Genomic DNA, 13,399 nt, shown 5'->3' with positions numbered 1-13,399 from the left:
CAATATCATTTATAAATACAGAAAACAACAATGGACCCAACACTGAACCCTGAGGGACTCTACTAATAACATTAGTCCACGAAGAGCAGTGTCCATTGATTACCACTCTCTGTCTTCTCCTACTGAACCATCCCTTTATCCATAGCAGCAATTTTCCTCCAATGTCACACTGCTCCAATTTCTGCAGCAGTCTTCCATGTGCAACAGTATCAAAGGCCTTTCTAAGATCCATATATATGATATCAAAGTTATTCTTTGCATCCAGTTCCTTTGTGACTACATCATAGTATCCAATTAAATTAGTCAAATTAGTCAGACAAGACTTCCCCTTACCAAACCATGCTGTGTCCGAGCTATAACTGAAGTCTTATATAGATGATCCTGCAATGCTTCTTTAACCAGTGCCTCCATTAATTTCCCTGGAACAGAAGTTAAACTAACAGGTCTGTAATTACCTGTGTCTCCCTTTGATCCTCCTTTGTGGATTGGGTTCACATTTGCACATCTCCAGTCCATGGGTAACTCCCCTGAGTCCAGGGAAGCTCTCATACTTATGGCTAAGGGTTTGCTTACTTCCTTTGCCACTTCCTTTAATATAACTAGATAGATTCCATCCACCCCAGGTGCCTTTCTTATGTTTATCTTCAACAATTTCTCCTCCACTTTACTCCCAGTTATTACAAGATTATCTTGCTTACTGACTCTCAGTTATTACAAGATTATCTAGCTTACTGCCAGAGTTGAATACACTTCTGGCATTCCCCCTCCATGAATAACTCGTCATGTGTGAATGTAGATGCAAAATATTCATTCAGTTTGTTTGCTATCTGAGCAGGATCATCAACAGTTGAACCAACAATATCAAGTGGACCAATCTGATTCATTCCTTTCCTTCTAGAGTTTATATAAGTAAAGAACTCTTTGCTGTTTTTCTTTGCATCCTTTGCCAAAAATTTCTTGTAATCTAACCTCCTTTGTAACTTGGTTACAGACCAGCTTATATCTATCATAGGCTTCTGTGTCACATGTTAATTTATATGTATCCCATGCATTTTTCTTCTCTATCACATGTCTAATTAGTTCATCTGACATCCATTTAGGCCTAAATCTTGAACAATATATTTCTTTGTTGGTATGAAAAGCCTAGTAGCTTCCAAGATTAATTCTTCAAATGCTCCCCATTTTGAATTTGCTGTTGGTAACATCATCAGTTGTTCCCACCGTATAGAATTTAAATACTGTCTCAGTCCACCTTAGTCACCTTTACGAAAGCAAAAACCCTTCCCTTCCCTTTACCCTTGATGGTAGTTACTTCTGAGTAAATTCCACTTCAGCACATCTGATTACTGCCACCTAGTGGTTCCTTTATCTGCAGATTCTTGATGCATGAAGAATCACTACTGATAATCAGATCACGAGTATTACTCCCTCTAGTTGCCTCCCGAACATGCTGCTGTAGAAAACAATCTTCCAATAAATCCACAAAAGCCTTGCTAGTGTGTGTGACCAACCCACAAATTCCAGTCAATCTCTGGGAAATTAAAATACCCCATTATAAGACACTCTGATTTACTGGCCCACTATTTCTCTGCACAATTGCTCATTATTCTCATCAGATTCATTTGGCCTATAACACACACCTACTCTCATTTTTCCTTTCCCAGTGCTTATGTCACACCAAACAGACTCAACATTGCATTGTCCACCAACATCAATTGGATATATTTCCTTAGATTTTATGTGTTTCTTAATTAACAGCATAACCCCTCCTTCCTTTCTGTCCTGTCTATCCTTTCTGTACACATTGTACTCCCCAAATTCCAGTTTTTCTACACTAGGGGTGTAATAGAAATTCTGCTTGCCACCAAATACATAGGTCAAGGATGTCATCCTCTGTTTACTCTGTTAAATATCATGGCCATTGGAAACAAAGTAACTTCTACATTGTTAAGTAAATAAAAACTTTATAAAGTATGTGTGTAAAAAAAGCATAACTGGTGATCATATTGTTCACCAAAATATAAACAGATAAATAAATCATATCATGTATGTCTCTAAAATAATAAAAATTAAACACAAATTAAATGTTAAAGATTTACAACTATACAGTTGTGTTGTAAATTTAGGACATTATCTGAAGAAAGGTATCTGAGAAAATTTCAGATACCTTTTTTCCTCCAAAAACTTTGAGATTTCAATGATTGTGATTACTTTTAACATTTTTAACATCTTATCACTATTGTGATAAGATGTTAAAATTCTAAAAGAGTTATGTGCATAATATTACCAGTGTTCTTACTGATTCTGCCATTCAGCTTTCAGTATGAATCTCAGGTAGGTTTCTGATAACTAAGCATATTTCTTTGTTGGGTTGCCCACTATAAGAGACAAGCTCTTAAGTGTTCAATTTATACTGGTGTCTTTGACTAGAAATATTTCTATAAAAAAAAAAAAAATGAAGAAACAAATTTATATTTATAAAAATGGAGAAACAAATTTATATTTTCAGCCACTATTGAGGGCCAGAGCCATTGAATCGCAGTGTTATGTTATTGCTGCAGCACAAACAGGTCGCCATAATCCTAAAAGATCATCTTATGGTCATGCTATGGTAAGTTTTATGTTGAACATTGAATGTTATTCTTCAGCCCTTAATCAAAGTGCATTTAATTAATATCCCCTGAGTGTATTATAGATTTGCAATTAATTAAACTTTTTTTTACTTATCTTTAATTTTTCAACATATATTGTATCAACTACTAGAAAAAAAAAATTTCAGGATATAGATAAAATTCTGAATAGATATACTGATTGGAGTAGTATAGAGAAAAGGAAACACAAAAGCTTTAGGTTATCTTTTGAATTTTTGATTAGTAGTAGTAGTAATGGAGGCATGTGATGCAAGAAAGCAAGTATATGAGCTTTTAGTATCAGCCAAAAAAAAAAAAAACAATTTCACACATCCATTCCCTCTAAATGTCCGTCCAGTTCCTCCTTGAATTTATTTAAGCTATCAACTACCACAATGACAGATGGAAGTTTGTACCAACAATTAACCACTGCTGGCTAAAGGCAAATTTCCGCACATCTATTCTAAAACTGTCTTTCCTCAATTTGAATTTATGTCCCTCAGGTTCGTAATCTGAGCGAGCAGAAGAATCCCATCAGAATTCATCATATGCAGTACTTTGCATTTATCAACGTTAAACTTCAGTTGCCACTGCTCAGCCCATCTGCTCAAATTTTCTAGATCCTGTTGCAGTAGCACACCGCCATTACTGTCATTAACAATCCTGCCAACCTTTGTATCATCTGCAAACTTTGACATTAAGCCTGGTATACCTTCATCAATATCATTGATAAATTTACAAAACAACAGTGGGCCCAACATCAAACCTGGGGGGACTCCACTAATAGCATTAGTCCACGAAGAGCAGTGTCTATTGCTTACCACTCTCTGTTGTCTCCCACTCATTGTAGCAACTTGCCCTTAATACCATACCACTCCAATTTGTATAGCAGTCTTCCATATGCAACAGTATCAAAAGCTTTTCTGAAATCCAAGTATATGATATCAAAATTATTTTTTGCATCCAGTTCCTTTGTGACCACATCATAGTATCTAATCAAATTGGTCAGACAAGACTTCACTTTAACAAACCCATACTGTGTCTGAATTATTACTGCAGTCTTGTCTAGATGATCCTGATAATAGATAATAATAGCTTATGAATGGTTTATAGAACTGCTAGTACTTTAAATATTTTGAATGAATTGAGAGTTTTGAACAAAAAAAGAAGGAACTTAGTGAAGAATCTTTTGATTTCAAGGAAGACATTTGTACTTTCTTAGATTGTGTTTCAGAAAGAATGCACTATCAACAGCAGAGGTGTGAATTTGCAGTTATTAGAAGATAACTGATATACTTGTTAATTCCAAAGCAGTTTCACAACTCTGTAAGCCTATAACTTTGTGTATTTTGAACTTAGTAAAATATATTAACCACAGAATGAATAACTGATGTTATTTACTTTAACATCACAGTGTGACTACCACCAATCATGCCACATATAATCCAATGAAAGTCTATATCCTGTCACACCTGCTCTGCCTTGTTAGGTGTTATATGATCAATGGCAACAACTCTAATTCTGTTCTTCAGTTCTTGTAAATCTGTTGATAATGGTGGCTGATAAACTTGATCTGAAGTTCCAGAGAAGAAATTAAATGGTATGAGGTCCAAGGACTGCACTGCCCACATAATTAGACCACCTTGTCTTACCACCAATTTGAATTATTTATATCCAGCAATTACAAGCACGTAAAAAGATAAATGAGGCATGCCATCTATTCATAAGCATGGGATTTCTCATTTTCTTCATATTCTAAAACTTTATTTGCTCATTAGTCAATTCAGTGAAAGGTGGACACATCACTGAAGACAAAACAATATATGAAACTTTCATTGTCCACTAGCACCAAGGTGCTGATGCACAAATCATGATGTTTCCTCTCATCATCTTATAACATTTGCAGGTATTAGTATTAGCTATATGATGCAAAAAAACTGGAAACTTTTACTGCACTAACCAAAAAAAAACAAAAAAAATGTACAATTTTAGAATTTCAGGCCAAACAATTTTCTCAATATTCTCTAGGATATATAAAAGGCTAGGATATATTAGCTGACAACTAACTTAATTTGTTTATTTTCTAGGACTTCAACAGAAGCTGTCCTTGCATTTTTCAGTTTCATTACTTACATGAAAAAATACCTGCACCAATTATAAATAGAATGTTTACTAGAGATTGATTTCCATGTTTTGTGAAAATTTTGTTTAACTTGTGTTGTAGCTTTGATGATTCACAAAAAAAAAAAAAAAAAACTACCCATTCTGCTTCTAAAAAAGTCACCTGTTGTTTACATTATGTGCATACCAACCACTGGTGATAGAATGAGCATGTAACTGTGAATGTCTCATTGTGAATTATTTCAGTTTGTCCTTATTGATTGGTGCAAGTGGGAAGGAAACTCAGGGGACAAAATTTTTAAGTAAGCGTGTAAACTTGATCATCACCCATGAACCAGATGACATCATAGACCTGACAGTATAGGAACTATTAGCAGGAAGTGATGTGCATTCATTAGTTTGAAAATGAAGAAAAGGGTTGCATTTGTTAAAGGTAAAAGTATAGGTTTTAACTTCAGGAAAGGAGACTGTAACAGTTTAAGATGCTATGTGGCCTCTACAGAAGTGGGGAAAATTACTTTTGAATTACCCTTTATAAAAAGAAAAGGATAAGATAAATTAATAGAACCTTTTCATACTGCAGAAATAGGAAATTTGAAGAAGAGGAGCCATCTACATTGTATTTGCGAACATCCAAAGGAATACCTGACCTCCCAAATGCAGTAGGATGAAATTAAACTTTAGAAGGGAAGCTTATAAAAAGACCTTTGAAATATCTGAGTAATTACATGAATATATTTCCTGAAATGAATAGCATAAGCTAGAAGACACCCAATAAATTGATAGTGACAGAATCCATATCAGCAGTTATTAAATGGAAAGCTTTAATTTTAGTAGTAGTGCAGGAGTTGTTAAAGTTCTTGATTTGCCACCAACACTGGTAAGAACTTTTTTTGAGTACTCTAATAAAATAAGAGAATTTGATGAGCTAACAATGCCTCTGGCTGCTATTTGATTGAGTTAGGAATATTATAGTGGAATTATGATGGATATTCAAAGATTTATGACAGTTTGGATTGAGAATTCAGAGTAACATTGAGTGACACTCAGTTTATCTGTTTTCTGGTGAGTATGTTTATCCTTGTTTTTCTATAGAGGCATTCTTGATTCAGCCAGTACATATACATTTTTCATTTTGTTTCATTTGAAACTCAGCCAGTATGTGCTGCCATCTACTAACTCTCTTTACAAGTAATAGTAAATAAAAGTTAATAGATGGTAGCACTAAAAGCTTTTAAAATCGGAATAGAGGTACACACCTGTTGGCCTCATTTTGCTCATGGAGATTTCAGATGCACAAAGATTTATGCAAGCAAAAATTGAAGAAATTTAATAACTTCTAGGTCTGGAATTCAGACATAAAAGTTCATTAAATTGAATGAAGTGATAAATAAATAGATATATAGAGGATATAATTGCATAAAAAAAAGTAATGACAAAATCGAAAATAGTGAATAGTCAAAAAAATATATATGTAATAAATAAAACTTTCAAAAAGACAGTGAAGGATCCTAATTTCAAATAGGTAATTTCAAATTAGTAATTTTTGATAATAATAATAGTAGTAGTAATGGCAAATGATACAAGAAAGCAAGCTTATATAGCATCAGCCAAAAAAAAAAAAAAAAAAATTAAAATAAAATAAAACAGTTCATCCATCCGTACCCTCCAATAATTTCTCTAGTTCTCATTTGAACCATGATCAACCCATCCACTTCCGCAACAACAGATGGAAGCCTCTTCCAACAGTCATCCACCCGCTGGCTGAATGTAAACTTCTGCACATCTATCCTGCAACCATTCTTCCTCAATTTGAATTTATGTCCCCTCATGTGTGTAGCCTCAGCAAGTGGAAGAATACTGTTAACATTCAGCTTACTCAATCCATTTGAGGCTTTAAATAACTCACTCAGATCACCCCGGAGGTGCCTGGTCTCAAGACTGTGCATTTGCAGAAGAACAGAAACCTTTCTAGGTAAGAGCACCCTTTTGTTCCCTTCACCAATCTGGTTGCTCTTCTTTATATCCATTCCAGCAGATCTACATCCTTCCTAAAGTGTCCAGACCTGTATACAGTATTAAAGATGTGACCAATCATGGCCTTATCCAAAGGAATAATCACCTCCTTATCCCTGTTAGCAAGGTTTCTGTGTATCAGAAACAAAACTCCGTGAGCTGTCCTGGCAGCATGTATGCACTGCTCAAAGAAGTTCATGTCTGACTGCACAATTAACCCCAAGTCTTTTTCATTCTCCACTATCCTGAGCATAGTACTACAGAGCTGATAAGTTACTCTGGGATTACTGCTACCCATGTACAGTATCTAGCATTTATCAATGTTAAACTTCAACTATCATTTCTCAACCATCGACTCAATTTTTCTAGATCTTGTTGCAGTAGCTCGCCCTGATGACTGTTGTTAACCATCCTGCCAACCTTTGTATCATCTGCAAACTTAGACAATAAGCCAGATATACTTTCATCGATATCATTGATAAATATTAAAAACAACAATGGACCCTCACTGAACCCTGGGAAACTCCATTAATAATATTGGTCACGAGGAGCAGTGCCCATCGATAACCACTCTCTGTCTTCTTCCACTTAACCATACCTTTATCCATAGCAGTATCATGCCCTTAATGTCACATTCCTCCAGTTTGTACAGCAGTCTTTTATGTGCAACAGTATCAAAAGCCTTCCCAAAATACAAGTATACGATGTAAAAATTATTTTTTAAATCCAGTTCCTTGGTCTCTGTGTCATAGTAACCTAAAACATTAGTTAGACAAGATCGCCCCTTGACAAATCCGTGCTGTGATTGCAGCATAATTGCATGCCTCTCCAGATGTTCCTGCATTATTACTTTAACCAGTGATTCCATTATTTTCCCTGGAACAGATGTTAAGCTCACAGATCTGTAATTACTCATGTTGCCTTTTGATTGCCCTTTATAATTTTGGATATATTCAAACTTCTCCAGTCCATAGGCACCTCCCCTGAATCCAAGGATGTTCTGACTAAGGGCTTGCTTACCTCCTTTGATGCAGATTCCCTTAATATAGATTCCATCTGCCCCAGGTGCCTTTTTTTATGTCCATCCTCAACAATTTCTCCTCCCCTTGCAGTTATCACAGAGTCACCTTGTTAGAGTTTGATAAACTTCAAGCATCTCCTTCCCTAAAGAATTCCTCATGTGTGAATGTAGATGCAAAATACGAGGGGTTTACAAAAAGTAAGGTAACACATTTTTTCTCTCGATGATGTTTAATAATACGAATTTGAAATTACACACCAAGAAATAAGTGAACATGCACTACTCCACAAAATCTCCAGTTTTATTGATGCACTTGTCCCAATGATGGATCAGTTTATCAATATCAGTAGTGAAGAAGTCCGTGCCCACACACAGTAACCAACATCGCACTGTTTGATGAACTTCCTCATCCGTGGTGAAATGCTTTCTTGAAAGGTGTTTTTTCAGAGGGCCGAACAAATGGAAGTCTGAAGGTGCTAAGTCTGGGCTGTAGGGGGCATGTGACTGAGTTTCCCAATGAATATGATGCAGCCACCCACGAGTGGTGTGGGCAGTGTGTGGAGTTGCATTGTCGTCTAACAAAATCACGCCGCTTGTCAGGTCTAGATGACCTAACAAGCGGCGAATATTGGCTTTCAGTTTTTCCAACGTTGCACAGTAAAGCTGTGCATTGATTGTTCCTCTCTTCGGCAAGAAATCCACCAACAGAATGCCTTGGTGATCCCAGAACACTGCCCGTGACTTTTTGGACACTGGGAACAGTTTTGAATTTTTTGCTCCCGGGAGATTGTGGATGTTTCCAGGTCATGGAGCCTTGTTTGTTCTCCGGGATAAAGTGATGAACCCACGTTTCATCTGCTGTGACTATGTGAGCGAGAAAATCCTCTCCTTCATCGCTGTGTCGCAACAGGTTCTCCAGACACTTCCCCATGTGTTTTGCTTTGTCCTCCTCTGAAAATTGTCAGGGCACCCAGCAGCAGCACATCGTGAACAGTCAACTTACTCACGTTCACTATTTGTGCAATTTCATGCAGTTTCATTCGCCTGTTTTCAAGAATAATGCACGAAATGTTGTCTTCTGTCTTGCTCGACAAAGGCCTGCCCGCCCAAAGTCGATCTTCAATGTCAACGCGGCCTGCTTTAAATTCATTACATCAAAAAACACTTGCTTTTTTGTAATCACCTTTTTGCCATACACAACAGCCAGTTCATGGTGAATGTCACTTGGTGAAGACCCTTTTGCTTGCAAAAAGAGAATAATGAACACCTGTTTTGGACCACACGGTAACCCCCATTTTGCAACTGGAATCTGCTGTGAGGCAACAGTACCGCAACACTGCACTGGCAGTCTTTTTGAATGTTATTAACGGGTCTGTTTGTCCACCGTGTTTCATCTCATTCCCTTTCACCATTATTAAGAAAAAAAAATGTGTTACCTTACTTTTTGGAAACCCCTCATACCTATTCAATTTGTTCACAATCTGGGCAGGGTCATCAACAGTTAACCTATTGACATCAAGTGGCCCAATGTGATTCAACCCCTTCCTTTTATTGTTAACATAAGCATAGAAGTCTTTGCTCTTTTTTCTTTGCATTCTTTACCAGAGACTTCTCATAATCTGCCTTAGCTTGCCTAACCTCCTTTGTGACTTGATTAAAGATCAGCTTATATCTACCTTAGGCTTCTGTATCACCTTATAATTTATCTGCATCCCATGCACTTTTCTTCTCTGCCATGTATCTCTATAGTTCATCTGACATCCATTTCGGTCTAAGAATTGAAAAGTATTTCTTCATTGGTATGAAGAAAGTATTACTCTTTGATTACTTCCCTCAATAGTTCCCATTTAGAATTTTATCTTGGTAACATCGTCAGTTATTCCCAATGCACAGTATTTAAAAACTGTCTCACACCCCTTTAGTCACCCTTACAAAAGCAAAAGCCTTTCCTTTTACCCTTGACAGTAGTTATGTCTTTAATTAAATTCTACATTATTACAATGTGATCGCTGCCATCCAGTGGATCTTTTACCTGCAAATTCTTAATGCATAAAGAATCACTGCTGATAACCAGAACAAGAGTATTGCTTCCTCTTGTTGCCTCTTTAACATGCTGCTATAGAAAACAGTCATCCAAGAAATCCACAAAAGTCTTGCTAGTCTGCGAGTGACCAACCCACAAATTCCAGCCAACATCCGGAAAATTAAAATTACTCATTATGAGACATTCTGATTTGGTGACACACTATTTCTCTGTATATCTGTTTGGTATAAATAACACAGTCATTAGGCCTATAACACACTCCTGCTCTCAATTTTGTTTTCCCAGCGCTTATATCACACCAAACTGATTCAACATTGTACTAGTCACTTGTGTCAACTGGATGTACTGCCATAGATTTAATATGCTTCTTAACTAAGAGCATAACTCCTCCACCTCTCCTGTCCTGTCTATCCTTCCTGTATACATTGTACTCCCCATATTCAAATTCAACATCACATGTCTGAGTGACACCATGTTTTGTTATTCCTACAATATCTGTATTTGTTAACTTAATCAGTACTCGAAATTCATCAAATTTATTTACAATGCTCTAAGCATTAGTGTGCATGCAAGTATATACATGCATGTGTTCTTACTCTTAGTTACCCTAACACAGCCCATGTATTTATTTGTTTCATGATGACCCACAGCAGGGTCTGAAATCCAAGACACCTTGCAGACTATGAAGTCAATATAAGACCTTAATTAATATTTTAAAAGAGTGTGAGGGAATTTGTGCACATAGTTTTCATTCTTTTTTTTTTTTTTTTTTTTTTTTTTTTACAAACTTCAGAGCTCCACAAATACTCTTCAGGCCCACATAGTATCAGAAAACTCACCCCTGAAAGGGTTGGTGATTATACAGGAAAAGAACAGAAGCAAATTTGTACAAGAATCTAAAAACACTTATGGTGAATCTGGAAATATGCCATATCAGCCTGAACTTGAGTATTTGAGAGAGAGAGAGAGAGGTAAAAAGTGTGCATGTGCTCTCAGGAAAAAAAAGACTTCTTGTGATTGGAAACTATGAGAAAAAAGAATTCAAGACATTAAATTGTCTCTTTTTTAGCATGCATTTGCAAAACACATGCTGAAGAAGGGAAAATGTAGCTTCCCATAAGCATTAAGGTGTACTTTTAAATTTTTTGATTAGTATTACCTACATATCTTGAATCCATTTTTTAAATATTATTATTTTTAGTGAAGAAGCTGCAAATGCTGAAAATAAAGCAATTTTATTATACTGAAATTCTAAGTGCAGTCATTGAGATGGATGGATAGATCTTCAATGAGTACAGTGTGAGGCAGGGTTGTTTAGGAAGAGGATGCCTTCCTAAATGTCTAAGGAAAGTAAAGCCTACAAGACTTTAAATCTGCAAAGTTCATGTGGCTGTGATGATTGGTAGGAGTGTAACAAGTGATCTTAAACTTATTCCAAGAACAAAATAATAAAAATTGCAAATTTCTATACTGGAATTTTGCCAGGAGGGACATAGAGGTAATTATCCCATTGTATAAGGCATTGTTTTGCCTGCATCTTGAGTATTGTATACAAAATCATCATTCTTCTCTTTCTTGGTGATTCCCTTCTACCTCTCTCTCTCTCTCTCTCTCTCTCTCTCTCTCTCTCTCTCTCTCTCTCTCTCTCTCTCTCTCTCTCTCTCTCAGGGTAACTCGGAAATGTATTTTGGCTGGTGCAGCATAAGCCTCCGGCTTCCTTGCACTATATGGCTAGTAATAATAATAATAATGTCTGGAAACCTCATTTTAAGAAAGGTGTGGGTCATAAGTGTTAAAGCTCTAAGTGAAGTGAGTAAACTAAATGTTGATTGCATCCTTACCCTTTCTCAGACAACACACATAAGGGTAATTGAAAAAGGATAGACGTGTAAAGATTTGCTTTCAGCCAGAGAGTGTGCAAATGATTGTTGGAATAAACTTCCATCTGATGTTGTAAAAGTGGATAGTTTGAATAAATTTTAGGAAGAATTAAACAAATTATTAGAGGATGGACAGATGAAGTTGGTAGTTTTCCATAATTTGCTAATACTAATAAGAAATTATGGGTGACTCAAGCAGATGTTGAATATTCCTTTACATCCTGTAATTGTTCAGCTATTAAAGATTACTGTTTTGAAAATAATGTTGACAACAAGACATAGATGGTAGTGGCATCATTGGTAATGATCCTGGTCATCTTGCTGCTATTGATGTTCTCACTGATACTGTGAGTCTCCCGGGACCTTGAAGAAACTGTGGAAGCAATTGAGAAGAACATTATAGAGATAGGCAAACAAATTGGATGGGATAAGTTAGGCACTGAGGATATTGAGAAGTTGCTTGCCTTCTCATGAAGAGGAATTATTTAATGAGGATATGAGAGAAATGGAACAACAGAGCTCTACAGGAACGAGAACCAGAGTGGAACAACCTACCAAAACCTTTGGCTTCAGATCATTTGGAAAATTAAAGAACAGAAAATTAAAGGAATAATGTTTGGTGAAGATGACTTAAGACAGCATACATGAACAGTTAAACAGATCCATTAATAATTCAGTTTATCCTGTTCCAGGAAACTCTACAGGGAGAAGAAGAAAAATCACTATTGAATCTGTTATTAGATCAACTTGTTATAATCCTTGTTATAAAGGATGATGTGATGATCCCTTCTAATAGCCGGCCCAACTTATAGTAATATAAATAAATTGAAATTCCAATCATTTTGCATAATAAGGACAAGACTAATTACAAAATAATGTCACCTTTTATTTTGCAATTTATTCATTTTTTTGACAATTTTTTTATGGAAATTGTTTTACAGATTCACTTATTTTTGCTTATATTAGATAGTAGATCCCTGGGGCTGTATTGTAGCTTGCTGCAAGGAAGGAACAGATGTTGCCATTGCAGAAATTAACCTTGACTATTTAAAAAAAATTAGGACAGAGATGCCAGTGTGGGATCACAGAAGGCCGGAGTTATATGGAGACATTCCTAGTGCAAATTTTGGAAGTGAAGGCATGTTGTAGCAATAAGAATATCACTATTTTTGTAATATCATCACATAAACTGATTGTAGACATTTTTTGTAATATCCTTTATGAAATTAGCATATCATGTGATGTAGAAATTGATAACCTGGCAGTTTTCAGAATATCTAGATATTTATGCAAAGGAAATAATTAGGTAATTTGTAATCTGAGCAAAAGTTAATTCTTCTAAAATACTGTATTAAGTTTGTATTAGCCTATTTACATTTATTTAATAAGTACTGTACTTAGTAAAAATGGAAAATAAATGTACTGTGAACTGTTCTGTACAACTTTTGGTATTGTTCATTTGTTTTTGGGATTACATATTCTTTGTTTTTTTTTATAAACAAAAATATATGTTTTCTTTTGAAAATCTGCATAATCTGATTGATTTGATAGGTTTAAACTTATCCACCTTTCTAGAACAAAAAGTATTACCAAATAAAAGAATAAACTTGCCTTTATGTTTTAAGTAAATAAAATTTTAAATTGTCTGCTCTATTTTCAGTGCAAAAATACCTCTCAGCTGCTGTCA

At 35.6% G+C, this 13,399-nt stretch overlaps 1 protein-coding gene across 1 annotated transcript in view; it reads left to right on the top strand.

Annotated features, from left to right (window-relative positions):
* NitFhit (ntrilase and fragile histidine triad fusion protein NitFhit) overlaps positions 1–13,399 on the top strand; it is a 61,510-nt gene that overhangs the window by 31,660 nt on the left and 16,451 nt on the right. Inside the window, exons 7-8 of the mRNA XM_090369081.1 lie at positions 2,510–2,611; positions 12,679–12,844. Of these exons, the coding sequence (XP_090225207.1) occupies positions 2,510–2,611; positions 12,679–12,844 (268 nt within the window). The remainder of the gene's footprint in view (positions 1–2,509; positions 2,612–12,678; positions 12,845–13,399) is intronic.

Source organism: Mastigoproctus giganteus, chromosome 2, assembly GCF_048544385.1.
Source record: "Mastigoproctus giganteus isolate SK-2022 chromosome 2, ASM4854438v1, whole genome shotgun sequence".
NCBI lineage: Eukaryota > Metazoa > Arthropoda > Arachnida > Uropygi > Thelyphonidae > Mastigoproctus > Mastigoproctus giganteus.
Note: the sequence above shows the minus strand (reverse complement) of the source record. Positions and strands in the feature narration are given on the sequence as shown.